General features: G+C 52.8%; 5 protein-coding genes across 5 annotated transcripts; 3 read left to right on the forward strand and 2 right to left on the reverse strand.

Annotated features, from left to right (window-relative positions):
- Positions 1 to 273: 273 nt before the first annotated feature.
- Positions 274 to 579, forward strand: LOC309582445 (feather keratin 1-like; the record flags this gene model as incomplete). The annotated part of the gene is made up of 1 exon (XM_082297605.1): positions 274 to 579. One exon carries the CDS (start codon positions 274 to 276, stop codon positions 577 to 579), a length of 306 nt encoding a protein of 101 aa, XP_082153731.1.
- A 2,850-nt stretch (positions 580 to 3,429) lies between these two features.
- Positions 3,430 to 3,735, reverse strand: LOC309582455 (feather keratin 1-like; the record flags this gene model as incomplete). The annotated part of the gene is made up of 1 exon (XM_082297615.1): positions 3,430 to 3,735. The coding sequence occupies one exon, from the start codon at positions 3,733 to 3,735 to the stop codon at positions 3,430 to 3,432; it is 306 nt and encodes a 101-aa protein (XP_082153741.1).
- Positions 3,736 to 6,820: 3,085 nt separating this feature from the next.
- Positions 6,821 to 7,126, forward strand: LOC309582442 (feather keratin 1-like; the record flags this gene model as incomplete). The annotated part of the gene is made up of 1 exon (XM_082297602.1): positions 6,821 to 7,126. The coding sequence occupies one exon, from the start codon at positions 6,821 to 6,823 to the stop codon at positions 7,124 to 7,126; it is 306 nt and encodes a 101-aa protein (XP_082153728.1).
- A 2,200-nt stretch (positions 7,127 to 9,326) lies between these two features.
- Positions 9,327 to 9,632, reverse strand: LOC309582450 (feather keratin Cos1-2-like; the record flags this gene model as incomplete). The annotated part of the gene is made up of 1 exon (XM_082297610.1): positions 9,327 to 9,632. One exon carries the CDS (start codon positions 9,630 to 9,632, stop codon positions 9,327 to 9,329), a length of 306 nt encoding a protein of 101 aa, XP_082153736.1.
- Positions 9,633 to 12,276: 2,644 nt separating this feature from the next.
- Positions 12,277 to 12,582, forward strand: LOC309582440 (feather keratin 1-like; the record flags this gene model as incomplete). The annotated part of the gene is made up of 1 exon (XM_082297600.1): positions 12,277 to 12,582. The coding sequence occupies one exon, from the start codon at positions 12,277 to 12,279 to the stop codon at positions 12,580 to 12,582; it is 306 nt and encodes a 101-aa protein (XP_082153726.1).
- Positions 12,583 to 14,965: the final 2,383 nt, after the last annotated feature.

Below are 14,965 nucleotides of genomic sequence, written 5' to 3' on the forward strand. Positions count from 1 at the left end.
GTTGTGCATGGAGAGAGGCTGGGTTTTGGCTGAAGTTTCTCCTGAGTTCTGGCCCAGGTGTGGAAGTGTGTGGACTTGGTCGCTCTTTGGGAGATTCTTGGGGCCTTGAGCAAAGAGTGAGGCTGTTGGGCCTGTCTGAGCAGCCTCCTGCGGTCTTCTCCTTCTCTTTGCTTTTCTTCATCATGGTGTGCCAAAAGACTGCTCTGACATAGCCCTTCCTTGTACTCTGCTCCTCAATGTCCTCTCTGCCAGGTGCACCTGCAGCCCCAAGACATGTCCTGCTTCACCCCGTGCCGGCCCTGCCAGCCCTGCGGCCCCACCCCGCTGGCCAACAGCTGCAATGAGCCCTGTGTCCGGCAGTGCCAGGACTCCACCGTCATCATCGAACCCTCTCCTGTGGTGGTGACGCTGCCTGGGCCCATCCTCAGCTCCTTCCCACAGAACACCGTGGTGGGATCCTCCACCTCGGCTGCTGTTGGCAGCATCCTCAGCTCTCAGGGAGTGCCCATCAGCTCCGGGGGCTTTGGCCTCTCAGGCTTGGGCAGTGGCCTCTGTGGCACGAGGGGCCTCCCCTGCTAAAGCTGCTGGCGATGGCCCTGGGGAAGGAAGCCAGGGATGCAGAGGGTGGAACCGCCCTGGGGACGCAGCATCGGCTTGTTGCTTCCTGAGGGACTGAGCCAGCCCAGCCCATGCCTTGCAGAAGGACAGGGCCAGCCTGGGCTCTCGGGAAGCACGGCCCATCCCTGCCTGTGCCCTCTGCCACTCTCTCCTTTCCCTCCTGTGTCCTTGTTGCCTTGTGCTCCCCTGGGCTGTGAGCCGCACTCAGCCAGCCTGGGGAGGAGCTGCTGGCTCCACCGCCTGTGTGGGCACCTGCTTGGAAAGCACCCCTTGGGAAAAAATGGACTATTGTTTGCTCCTGGTGCTCTCTGCATTGGCATCTCATCTTGGATTGACCTAATTTTCCTGTTTAGACTCATTAAAGTTCTTGTGCATTGCAGCCCATGTCTTTCTCTCATTTATTCCCCTGAAGATCCTCTCCCAAGATGCCCAGAAAGAGAGATGTTTCTCAGGGCTGGTTGTGGGAGGGCCTTGTGGGGGGATGATTTTGCACAGGGTGTTAAGAAAGGCTCAATTTAAATATTCTTAGTCATGCAATGGGTAACTCTGTTTTTTAATTTTCTCTACTGACCTGGGGCTGGAGAGCATGGCTGGATGCTCTTCAATGATCATAATGACAAGAGAGATGATCATAATGATGAGAGCGATGATTTTTGGTCTCCATTAAAGCTTTCTCTTCCCTACACTCAGCAAGCCCTGGGCCTTCAGTGTCTCCTCTCCAGCCAAGTGCTCCAACCTCCTCACTGTCCTGGCCACCTTACACCAAGCTCGCTCCACTTGGTCCAGGTGGTTCTTGCATTGCAGCCTGTGCCCAACACCGGGGATGGCAGCAGGCGAGTGCTGAGCAGCGCGACATCGTCGCTCCCACCCTTCTCCTGGTTCCACTCCTGCTCACACAGCGCAGGATGGTGGTGACAGCCCTCGGTGTCAGGGAGAGCAAGAGAGAGAGAGAGAGAAAGACTTTTTGGTTGAAATAGGTTTAAGAAAGAAAAGGCCAAAAGAGAAAACCCAGGAAAGGCGACATTTAAGGAAGTGGGAGACAGACATTATATCAAGGCCTGCAGTGATTGGAGACGGAGCAAGATATTCAATGTGAAATAGGGTAGATGTAGAAGGCACGAAAGATAGAAATTTATGATGATGAGTGTGGTGAGGCACTGGAAAATATTACTTATAGAATGATGTGGTGCCCCAGCCTGGGAAGGATCCCAGGTCAGGCTTAAAGGACTTTTGATTAACCTAATGTAGTGACAGATATCCCTGTCCATGGAAAGGGGTTGGACTAGATGACCTTTACTGGATTCTTCCAGCTGCTGAAGAATGTGTAATATGTCCAGATTATCGCAATTCAGGATCATCTCTGATGTCAGCTAGTTCTGGTTCCAGCCAGGACAGGGTCAATTTTTGCAGCAGCCAGGAGAGGGCACGGCCAGGACTTGGAGGTATTTCTATACCACTTCAGGTCATTGCTGGGCCTGGGAGAGGCTTCCAGGAAGAAGGGTGTTCCTTCCATTGGGAAAAAGCCTGGGGGATGAAACCATCTGGAGTTGTTTAACTTTCCTGTAAATATTTTCTTTGTCTTACACCTTTTGTTTTTAATATTGTGGCAGTTACAGTTTGTTTTCTTATCCCATTGCTGTTTCCAGTAAATTGTTCTTATCTCAACCCGTGATCTTTGACTTTTGTGCTTCCATCTGGAGGGGAAGGGGAAGCGAGTGTTGGCCTGGAGTTTTTTTTAGCGGGACTACTAAATTGGAGAATACCATTCCTAAAACACAAGAGTAGTAAATCAAGATGTTGTGTGCCAGTGGAGCAGATTGCAGTTAGCATGTGTTCCTCCCAGACATCTTGTATGGAACTCAGTAACCAACCCCAACAGAGGGGCTGCACTTGGAAAGCTTCTACCTCTGAATTTCTGGGTCCAAATAATGGCATGAAGAGTCTGGTGGGTATGCTTGATTTGGGGAATTCCACCGAGAACCCAGGCTTGTGCAACTCTGACATAAATAATCAGGTTCTCTTTGGAGTGTGCGATTATTGAGTTATTGCACAGTGGGCAACAAATCTGATTTTGTGGGCAACACAATCAAACCCATTCTGTGATTCCATGGTAACAGGAGTCTGTGTGAAGGCAGCCCACTGCTCTGTGTCCCTCATTTTGGGAATCCTGTGGTTAGGATGGGATCTCCTGGAGTCTGAGGGAAGCTGGTGCCTCCATCTTGTCAGTGCCACATTGACTGCGGAGTCCTTGTGTCAACTGTTCAGCTTAAAGAGGAAAGGGAAAAGAGGTGCATGGCTGTCCCTGGACTATGTAGGGTAATTTTATTCTGTTCTAGGGTCATTCTATTCTATTCTATTCTATTCTATTCTATTCTATTCTATTCTATTCTATTCTATTCTATTCCATTCCATGCAGCCCTGCCAAGGAGGACTTGGGGGTGCCTGTGGGATGATGGGCTTGTCACAAACCAGAACTGTGCTTTGACAGCCCAGAAAGCCAACTGTGTCCTGGGCTACATCAAAACCATCTTGGGCAGCTGGACAAGGGAGGGGATTCAGGGAAACTGAGAGCCCAGAGAGTCACTCAGTGCACACTGAGCACAGCCAATGCCAGCCTGTGTTGACAATCAGTGCAAAACCAGCCCAACAACCCCCTCCCAGAAACACCCCAGGGCAGCCTCTCTGCCTTGGGAGAGGGTCTGCAGGGCAAAGGATGACACAAAGGCAGGGGCTGGGATGCAGCAGAATTTAATGAGTCAAAAGAGGGAAAAGAGGGGGATCCAGGTGGAGACTCCAGTGGAGGGAGCAGCTTTAGCAGGGGAAGCGCCTCGTGCCACAGAGGCCACTGCCCAAGCCTGAGAGGCCAAAGCCCCCGGAGCTGATGGGCACTCCCTGAGAGCTGAGGATGCTGCCAACAGCAGCCGAGGTGGAGGATCCCACGGCAGTGTTCTGTGGGAAGGAGCTGAGGATGGGCCCGGGCAGGGTCACCACGACTGGGGAGGGCTGGATGGCCACGGTGGAGTCCTGGCACTGCCGGACACAGGGCTCATTGCAGCTGTTGGCCAGCGGGGTGGGGCCACAGGGCTGGCAGGGCCGGCACGGGGTGAAGCAGGACATGTCTTGGGGCTGCAGGTGCACCTGGAAGAGAGAGCAGAGAATCAATTCATGAGAGGTATTTGAAGTGCCACCTTTCACCTCAAAATGAGGTAGATCCTTTCTCTCATCTCTGTGAGCTCGACCAAGAGCCATGGAGCACCCCAGCTAGCCCATAGCTCAAGAAACATCTTATTCTTTATCCATCCTTTCTCCATGATATACTGTCCCTCTCCCATGGTAAGCAGCCTCAAGACCCAGTACTGGGTTTGAGAATGTGAGAAGAGGTCCCAAAAGAGGATAATGTGGAAAGAGTAGAAGGACAAGGAAAATGAGAAGGAGGATAAGAACCAGCTCCAAGCTCACCTTGTTCCCAGTGAGATGGAGAAGAGAGGAGTGGATGAGAGAGTGGTGAGAAGGGCCCTTTTTATACTGCTCCAGCACTTCCCCCAGCTCATAGTCACTGCATAAAGACAGCAATTTTCCAACACACTCATCTCTAAAGCAAAATATTTGACCTACTGCCCCAGGTTGTGTTTTAGTTTCCATCAACAGTGCCATTTGATTTCCTCATTTCTGACTCACCCTCTAAGTAACAGAGGCACCTTTCAAGTACCTGGATGAGAAACCTGATGATTTGCTGCTCAGGTACTCATCAGTACAGGCAGAAGATGTGCTCCACTCACTGGAGGTGTCTGTGCAGCCTGAGGTCTGGGGAAATCTGGTGGGTCTGTTTTCAGCACCCTGTGCAGGACAATGTGCACATCTTCCCACCAAAGCACCTCTTGGACACCTAAAGGCCCCTGTGCCAGACTCTGGACCCCATTCTCTCCCTCCCTGCTGCTTCCCTGCTCATGCCAGGAGTCACTGGGCATTGATAGACCGGTGCGCTGCAGTGCTGTTGTCAGATGCTTTCACTCAGGGAAATCTCCTTCTGGGGACACAATTGCCAATTTCCTTCTGAAAGTCACTCTTTCTTGTGACAGTCTCTGGGGTCCCCAAGCTATACTGTCATTAGGCTTGCAGAAAAATGTTGCTCTCTCAAATTCCTTGATTCCTCAATATACCTTGGACCTCTACTCTCCTGACGCCACCATAAGCTTTAGCAGCAGCTGTGGGCACTGCCAACAGCAGAGTCAAAGTCCTGCACACTTTTTGCAAACACAATGAGAGTCCTGCAAGCCCCCTGGGTTGAGGGAGTGCTGACAACCAGGTCATGGAGAGGGCAGTGACCATGGGGCTGCCTGGAGCTGCAGTCCAGTGCTCAGAGATGGTTTTACTGGGACATGGTGCAGCTGCCCTGGCTGTGGGGGAATTCAGCTCTGTGTGGGACGTGGGCAAACAGGATGCCAAAAGGTTGACAACTGGCCAATCCAAAATGAGAGTGTGACTTGCCACTGGTAGGGAGAGTCTACCCCAGGAAATTTGTTTACTCAAGGCATTCCCTTGCCCTTCTGGGATGCATCCCAGCTGCCTCCATATCTGGAGGGTAGGGAAGTGCATCCCTCACTGTTGTAGTCTGAGAGCTGGTTTTGTAGCCAGGGCGCTTCGGAGCACATCCCCTCGCTGAGCATCCCCAGGCATGTGGCACTGCAGAATTTGAAGGCTGTAAGATCACAGTAGAGTTCTGTGCAGTGATTCAAGAGTTCTTCCTTTTTCAGTGCAAGATTTCTTGGCACCTTCTTGAAGGCAGAAAAACTTGCATGGGCCAAGTCCTCCAGCTCGTTTCCAGTGCTCATATGCTTCTTTGACAGCTGTGATTTCAAAGGGAGTTGACACCAACCATCCCGCCTGTGTGCACAGCATCAAATCACACACACTTGTGTCAGGCCAAACTGTTTGAATATTCCCACACTTATCCCGTTGAACTGTGGGGAACTCTTCCCATAGCCCAACAACCTGAGGAGTGTCAGGAACTCAAATTCCTGATAGCAACTTCTGCCAGTAAAGAACAATTCCAGGAACCCCTGGAGTACCTCTGCCAGGCATGTACCCCCTGCCCTCAGGGAAGCTGAGTTGAGTACTGTGGCTGCCTTTGGCCAATTCTCCCTTTTCCTGGAAGACCACCTTGTTGCCCTCCACGTGCTTTGCCTGATTCAGCTCCAGGTGGGCTTTGGCTTTCCTAACCCCACCCTGGATATTCCAACAGCCTAGCAAAGATCCCCCCCCAGAGCAAAGGGCAGAAAGAGGAAGAGAGATGAAACATTGGCACAGCCTGGCTGCCTGGAGATGCTGCAGCTCGTGACCCTTAGAGAGAGAGGGAAGAGAGAGAAGCAAGTGACAGGTCCCTGAGCAGGAGGAACTCTTGGGGACTGTGGTGACATATGTTGCAGGGGGCAGAGCTGGGGCACTTCTTCCACAGGCAGTTGCAAACAATTGCACTTCACTGCCCCAAGCCAACATCTCTTGCCTGCATGGGACCCTTCCAGCACCTCTGGCCCAACAGACATGATTCGGCTTGGGATATTCTTTAGCTTCTTATTGTGACACATGAAAGGATCCTGCAGAGCAGGACAAGAATGTCAGAAATGAGGAAATAAAATGGCAAGGTAGATGGAAACATAACCTGAATCTGTGCCATTGCGTAGGATATTTTGTTTTCGAGGTGAGTCTGTTGCAAAATTACTGCCCTTGTGCAGGACTGTGGGCCTGGGGCAATGCAAGAGCTGTATAAAAGCAGGGTCTTCTCCGCACTCTCACATTCACTCCACTCACCTCCATCCCCTTGGAACAAGGTGAGTTTGAAGCCCATTCTTCATTTTCTCCTTCTTCTCTGGGATTTCTCTACACATACCTGTGACTTTGTCCCATGCGGGATCTTGGAGATGCTTTTTGTGAGGGGAGGAAAGGAGTGGGAGGTGTGTGACTGCTGGGTCTTAGCAGAAGTATTGCCCCAGCTTTGGGCTGGTTGGGGATGTCCCTGGGCTTGAGCTCTTGGTGGGGTTTGTGCGAGGGGAAGAGCCCATGTGCCTCCACAAACAGCCTCCAGCTCTTATTCCCAGCTCATGCCTTTGCTCCGTCATGGTGTGATGACAGTTGAATCCTTATACACTCCTTGTACTCTGCTCCTCTCTGTCCTGTCTGCCAGGTGCACCTGCAGCCCCAAGACATGTCCTGCTTCACCCCGTGCCGGCCCTGCCAGCCCTGCGGCCCCACCCCGCTGGCCAACAGCTGCAATGAGCCCTGTGTCCGGCAGTGCCAGGACTCCACCGTCATCATCGAACCCTCTCCTGTGGTGGTGACCCTGCCTGGGCCCATCCTCAGCTCCTTCCCACAGAACACCGTGGTGGGATCCTCCACCTCGGCTGCTGTTGGCAGCATCCTCAGCTCTCAGGGAGTGCCCATCAGCTCCGGGGGCTTTGGCCTCTCAGGCTTGGGCAGTGGCCTCTGTGGCACGAGGTGCCTCCCCTGCTAAAGCTGCTGGCGATGGCCCTGGAGAAGGAAGCCAGGGACACACAGGATGGTACAAGCCTGGGATAGAGCATCAGTGCTCTATCTACCACTCAGATGACTTCTTTCTCATCTTTTGACTCATTAAAGTTCTGCTGCATCCCAGTCCATGCCTCTGTGTCATCCTTTGCCCTGCACATGCTCACCCTGCATGTCCAGTGAGGGAGGTGTTGCTGTGTGCTTCCGGGAGGGCGTTGTTGGAAGTGGCATTGCCATGGTTGTCAACATTGCATTCATTATTCTAACGCAGCATTGATTACTCATATTAAGTGTGACCTTTCTAAATTCCTCTGCCTCTCTGTACCTCCAAGAATTACCTGATGCCATTCAGCGACCATTCAGATACTCCAGGAATTCTTTTAGTTCTCCCATCAAAGCCTTCCTTCTCTTCTCTGTTGTCAGCACAGCCTGTGTCCTCAGTCTCTCATCCACAAGTAAATGTTTCAGCCCACTCACTAACCTGCCCAATCTTCATGTATTTCACTTCCCTTGCTGGAGATATTTTTGTGTTACAGTCCAGTAGGCAGCACAGCATGCTTGATGCCATCTGGGGAGTGCAGAGCAGAGTGGGATCTTTGCTCCCATCGATATCCTGTTGACAGTCGTGCTCTGATAGCCCACGATGTTGATGACAGTCCTTGGTGTCCAGGAACACTCCTGGCACTTCCTCCTGTCTTGATGGTGTTACCACAGAAGCACCTCACCTGGGCCCTGCTTTTCAGAGGCTGAAGCATGTGACAGGGTTGGCTACTACAGTGCCAACTTCAAATCTGGACTCTGTGAGGATGTTTGTCACTGTGCCCAGCTGTGTCCTGCAGCCGTTCAGCTGCTCCTCTCCCTCAGATGCTCCTGGACAGTTCTTTGAGACGCTCAGCCCACACCCGCTGCCTCTCCCTGCCTCCCTCCATCCAGAAACTCTCCCAGGAAAGTTGCATTGAGGAAATCCACAATATCAGAACGGCCTGGGAAAAGAAAAGACTGAGAGCAGACCTTTAAGGAAGACATGGGGACACTGGAGATTGAAAACTGGACATGAGCCAGCAGTGTGCCTTTGCAGCTGAGAAATTTCCTCAGGTCCAGGGCTGCACAAACAGAACCATGGCCAGCAGGTCAAGGCAGGGGATTCTCCCCTTCTTATCTGCTCTGCTTAGACCTCAGCCGGAGCCCTGAATCCAGTCTGGAGTCCTCAATTCAAAGTAGACACGGAGCTGAGAGAGCAGCTCCAGACAAGGGCGGCAAAATGATCACACGGATGCATTGCCCCGGCTCTGGAGAAAGGCTGGGGGGAGTGGAGGTTTCTGAGGCAGGAGAAGAGCAGGCTCTGGGGAGAGCTCATTGCAGCCTTTCAATATGTAAAGGGCATGAATGAGGAGGTTGGAGAGAGGCGTTTTCTCAAGGCCTGCACTGATTGGACAAGGAGCAACAGTTTTAAACTGAACTAGGATAAATACAGATGGGACATGAGGAAGATTTTTACTATGGTGAGAGTGGTAGGATACTGGGAAATGCTGCCTAGAGAATGATGGCGTGTCCCATCTTGGGAAGGGTTCACGGGCACGTTTGCTCAAACCTTATGGGATGCAGTGACAGATATCCGTGTCCACGGCAGCAGGGCTGGACTGGATAAACCTCAACGGTCTCTTCCAACCAAATCCATTCTATGATGCCATGATAACAGGGGGCTGTGAGAAGGCAGCCCACTGCACGGTGTCCCTCCCTTTGAGAACATCCTGTGTTAGGATGGGATCTGCTGGAGTCTGAAGGGAATCCAGAACCTCTGTCTGGTCAGTAACACACTCAATGCTGACTACTCGTGTCACAGTGTGGAGAGGAAAAGGAAAAGAAGTGCAAACAAAGTGAATGTTTGTTCCTGGTCAATGTGGGGAAGTTCTATCCTGACCCAAAGAGGCTCAAAAATTCAGAACCCAGAGAGTCACTCAGTGCACACTGAGCACAGCCAATGCCAGCCTGTGATGACAATCAGTGCAAAACCAACCCCAACAACCCCCTCCTAGAAACACCCCAGGGCAGCCTCTCTGCCTTGGGAGAGGGTCTGCAGGGCAAAGGATGACACAAAGGCAAGGGCTGGGATGCAGCAGAATTTAATGAGTCAAGAGAGGGGAAAGAGGGGTATCGAGGTGGAGGCTCCAGTGCAGGGAGCAGCTTTAGCAGGGGAAGCACCTCGTGCCACAGAGGCCACTGCCCAAGCCTGAGAGGCCAAAGCCCCCGGAGCTGATGGGCACTCCCTGAGAGCTGAGGATGCTGCCAACAGCAGCCGAGGTGGAGGATCCAACGGCGGTGTTCTGTGGGAAGGAGCTGAGGATGGGCCCGGGCAGGGTCACCACCACGGGCGAGGGCTGGATGGCCACGGTGGAGCTCTGGCACTGCTGGACACAGGGCTCATTGCAGCTGTTGGCCAGCGGGGTGGGGCCGCAGGGCTGGCAGGGCCGGCACGGGGTGAAGCAGGACATGTCTTGGGGCTGCAGGTGCACCTGGCAGAGAGGACAGAGAGGAGCTGACCATGAGGGGTGTTTGAAGAGCAGCCTCACCACACCGTGAGAGAGATCCTTCCTCTCAGACCCTATGTGCACCACCAAGAAGGCCAAAGCCTAGGAGGACCCCACCCAGCCCATAACTCAGGAGACACCTCAGTCTATATCCACCCTATCTCCCCAATACATCTGCCCTCTCCCATGGTAAGCAGCCTCAAGACACAGCAGGGAACAAGGAAACAGGTCTGTGACAGGAAATCCTAGAGAAGGACGAGGTGGAAGAGAAAACGAAAGCAGAAGGGGACAAGGAGAACCCAGAAGAAGATAAGAAAGGGCTCAAAACTCACCTTGTTTCCAAGGAGAAGGAGGTGAAGGAGTGAATGAGAGAGCGAGGAGAAGGTCCTGCTTTTATACTGCTCCTGTGCTGCCCCAGGCCCACAGTCACTGCAGAGGGGCAGTAATTTTCCTACACACTCATCTCCAATGCACCGTCCTCCCAAAAGCCCCAGGCTGTGGTTTGGTTTCTGTCAACGCTGCCATTTCATTTCCTCATTGCTGACATGGCCATTAGGCCACAGAGGATCTTTTGAAGTATTGTGATGAGAGGCCTGAGGGTTTTCCAAGCGTGATCACGTCAGTACACGCAGAAGATGTGCCTCCATGTGCCTCTCCTCTCACTACCTGAGGGTTGTGTTGGCCCCTGGGACATTGCCCTCTTTCTCCCCCTCTCTTCACCCCATGATGCACTTTGGTGGCACCCTTTGCACCCTGAACTGGAGGACACAGAAAGTCCTGCCCACTATTCCAATAGACACTCAGTGCTGAGAACACCCCAGTGCTGCCAAGCAGGTCAGGCTGAGGGCAATGGCCTTTGGGGCTGCCTGGAGCTGTGGGGTCTGGGCACAGCCCAGTGCCTGAAGATGTTTTTCCTGGGAAAGGAGTGGAGTTGCCCAAATGATTGAGGCCTGGAAGGATCCTGCAGTGCCACATGCCTGGGGATGCTCAGCGAGGGGATGGGCTTAGAAAAGCCCTGGATTCAAAACCAGCTCTCAAAACACACCAAGGAGCACTGCACTTCCCTGCCCTCCAGACATGGAGGCAGCTGGGATGCGTCCCAGGAGGACAAGGGAATGCCTTCAGTAGGCAAATTTCCAGGGAGAGACTCTCCCTACCAGTGACAAGTCACGCTCTAATATTGGGTTGGCCATGTGTCAGCCTTTTGGTGTGAGGCCAAGGCAGGAGGGTGGGATGTCTGCAGGCTTTGTTCCAGGCAGGGCTGAATTCCCCTTCAGCAAGTGCAGCTCCATCCTGGCCCTGGGGAAAGGGTGCTTGGCAGCTCTCTCACATGTCAGGGATGCTTGCAGGACAGACAGCGTGTATTGAAAAAGTGGCCTGTGCTTGTGTGTCCTGCAGATTAAGGTACAAAATGTGCAGGCAATGTGCTTTGTGGGGTGAGGAGAGAGGGAGGAATATGTGCTATTCCAAGAGCCAACAGACCCCTCTGACAGGGAGGAGACTGTGACCCAGCTCTATAGGGCTTCTTCAGGAATCACAGGCTTAGGGAAGGCAACAATCTCCTTCCACAAGCCTGCTGACAGCACAGGTTGGGGACCCCCAGAGATGGCAATGAGAGGAGACAACTCTTCCAAATAAACCAGGAAGTGTCTTCCCTGAAGGAGATTTCCTTGGACAAAGCCATTTGAAACCAGCAATGTAACAAACCTGCCTATCAAGGCAATGCCCACTGACACATGGCCTGAGCAGGGAGGCAGCAGGGAGGGAGAGGGATGCAGCATGCCCACATTCAGGGAAGACTTTATGTACTCAGGAGGGGATTGCATTGGTGGGAAGACACAACCATGTTTCCTCACAGGACTTTGTAAAAACACTCACCAAATCCCCCCAGCCACATCCTCTGCCTGCACAGACCTCTCCAGCACATGGAGGCACATCTTCTGCGTGTACTGACGTGATCACGCTTGGAAAACCCTCAGGCCTCTCATCACAATACTTCAAAAGATCCTCTGTGGCCTAATGGCCATGTCAGCAATGAGGAAATGAAATGGCAGCGTTGACAGAAACCAAACCACAGCCTGGGGCTTTTGGGAGGACAGTGCATTGGAGATGAGTGTGTAGGAAAATTACTGCCCCTCTGCAGTGACTGTGGGCCTGGGGCAGCACAGGAGCAGTATAAAAGCAGGACCTTCTCCTCGCTCTCTCATTCACTCCTTCACCTCCTTCTCCTTGGAAACAAGGTGAGTTTTGAGCCCTTTCTTATCTTCTTCTGGGTTCTCCTTGTCCCCTTCTGCTTTCGTTTTCTCTTCCACCTCGTCCTTCTCTAGGATTTCCTGTCACAGACCTGTTTCCTTGTTCCCTGCTGTGTCTTGAGGCTGCTTACCATGGGAGAGGGCAGATGTATTGGGGAGATAGGGTGGATATAGACTGAGGTGTCTCCTGAGTTATGGGCTGGGTGGGGTCCTCCTAGGCTTTGGCCTTCTTGGTGGTGCTCATAGGGTCTGAGAGGAAGGATCTCTCTCACGGTGTGGTGAGGCTGCTCTTCAAACACCCCTCATGGTCAGCTCCTCTCTGTCCTCTCTGCCAGGTGCACCTGCAGCCCCAAGACATGTCCTGCTTCACCCCGTGCCGGCCCTGCCAGCCCTGCGGCCCCACCCCGCTGGCCAACAGCTGCAATGAGCCCTGTGTCCGGCAGTGCCAGGACTCCACCGTGGCCATCCAGCCCTCGCCCGTGGTGGTGACCCTGCCTGGCCCCATCCTCAGCTCCTTCCCACAGAACACCGTGGTGGGATCCTCCACCTCGGCTGCTGTTGGCAGCATCCTCAGCTCTCAGGGAGTGCCCATCAGCTCCGGGGGCTTTGGCCTCTCAGGCTTGGGCAGTGGCCTCTGTGGCACGAGGTGCCTCCCCTGCTAAAGCTGCTGGCGATGGCCCTGGGGAAGGAAGCCAGGGAGGCAGAGGGTGGAACCGCCCTGGGGACGCAGCATCGGCTTGTTGCTTCCTGAGGGACTGAGCCAGCCCAGCCCATGCCTTGCAGAAGGACAGGGCCAGCCTGGGCTCTCGGGAAGCACGGCCCATCCCTGCCTGTGCCCTCTGCCACTCTCTCCTTTCCCTCCTGTGTCCTTGTTGCCTTGTGCTCCCCTGGGCTGTGAGCCGCACTCAGCCATCCTGGGGAGGAGCTGCTGGCCCTGCTCCTTCTCTGGATCAGGAAGATGGACACCTGCTGGAATCTCTGCCACAGATATGTGATGGAGATTCTTAGGTGACCCTGGTGTTGTCTGCACTGAACCCTCCACTCAAGGTGATCTTGTTCTCTTTTGACTCATTAAATTTCTGTTGCACTGCAGCCCATGCCTCTGTGTCATCCTTTCCCTGTTGTTATTCCCAAGATTCCCAGGGAGGGAGGTGTTGCTCAGGGATGGTTCTGTGAGACATATTTAGGAGGTGTTTCACTGCCTTTTAGGAGAGGAGATTTAAATGTGCTTTATCACAGTATTGCTACTTTCTATCCTTCTTGATATGTCTGGAGCTGGTAGAACAAACCAATCCTCTTCACTGGCCCTCTCTACCCCATGGATGGTTTTCTGTCTCTGATGAAACCATTCTCCTCTCCACGCCCAGCAATGCCTGTGCCTAAATCTAGTGCTCCAACCTCCTCACCATCTTGGCACCATGCACCAAACGCGCTCCACTCGGTCCTTGTGGTTCTTGCATTACAGCCTGTCCCCACACGGGGGACGGCAGCAGGCGAGTGCTGAGTCGCTCCCACCCATCTCCTGGTTCCCCTCCTGCTCAAACAGCTCAGGATGTTGGTGACAGCCCTCGCTGCCAGGGCACAGTTGGGGCAGTCTCCCCTGTTCTGATGGGGTGACTGCAAAAGCCCCTCTCCCTGGCCCTGCTTTGGGACTACTGCTTCCCACGGGCTGATGGAGGTGTGGGTATACAGGGCTGGTTGGTCCCAAGTCAGCTGCCCTTCAGGGCTCTGCAGGTGCGTGTGTCACTATGCCCAGCTGTGCCCTGCAGCAGTTCAGGCCTCCCTCAGCTGCTCCTGGGCAGCCCTTTGAGTCACTCAGCCCACACCTGCTGCCTCTCTTCCTGCCCTACATTCCTTCCTGCCTCTGTCTCTCCAAAAACTTTCCTAGGAAGCCCTGGGCAGGGACAAGGAAGGAGCAGGGCAACGAGGACAGGCACTGCCTGTGGATCTGTGTGGTGTTATGACCAGCACTAAGCACTGAGCAGTGGTTCTCATGATCTGCTGACCCAGTGGGAAGGGGGAGAATTGGAAAAGCAAGAGACTGAAATACCCTGGTGTCAAGATCAGGACATTCTATGGAAGGATGGGAGAAAAAAGAGAAAACCAAGTGGTTCCAAGGCAATCACCCACCACGTGGTGTGGGAACTTGGGGGTGAGTCGGACGGTTGGGACGGACAGAGATGAGAGATCTCTGAAGTCAGATCTTGGAACATGTGGTTTATTGCAAAGGGTGTGGGTACAGGGGCACTGCTTAGAGCTGCCAGCTGCAGCTCGGAGCAGGCCCAAGAGAGCAAGAGTGTAAGTAAAGAGAGAGAGAGGAATAAGAGAGTGTAAGAGAGTGGAGTAAGAGAGCCTGAAGTCCTGGTTACAATACAATAAATCATCTTCTGTACTGAATATTCTAATTGTCACTAACCACTCTAATACAAGATACAAATTCTATAGCATTTACATACAGCCTATAAGAGTTCTTATATTACCATAGAGTGTTACATCTTAACTTCTAAAAACTACTCTTTGGACCCCTTCTGCTGAGCTAGTAGGGTCTGCTCTGACCCTTGGACCTGCCTGCAAGCAGAGGGTATTGTTCAATCAAGAGGGGATTACCTTCAGTCGGCCATACCATTGTTTTCCAGTTGTTCAGTAACTAAGACTTGGTATCTCAAAGGTGGCCTTCATTTCGATGTCGCTTATAGTTTTCATATTCTCAAAATCTTTTGTCAGGCAATCATATTTATAAGGCTTTCCTGTTTCATCTTCCCCAACACGTGGCACCAGCAGACCAATGTCCAGGCAGTGTCCAAAGAATGGCTACTCTGGGAAGACTGTCCACAGCTTTATTGCTGGGCATGATGTTGTATCTGCCAAGTGAATCCCACCAGGGTGGTGAAGTCACCATCCCTGGAGGGATTCAAAAGATATCTAGTTCTGGCACTTGGGGACATGGCTTAGTGTTGAGCTTGGAAGTGCCGGGTTAATGGTTGGGCCCCTTGATCTTAAAGATCTTTTCATACCTAAGTGATTTTATGACTCTTTATGACCTGG

This window comes from Coloeus monedula (genome assembly GCF_965178545.1).
Source record: "Coloeus monedula genome assembly, chromosome: 26".
In the NCBI taxonomy this organism is placed as follows: domain Eukaryota; kingdom Metazoa; phylum Chordata; class Aves; order Passeriformes; family Corvidae; genus Coloeus; species Coloeus monedula.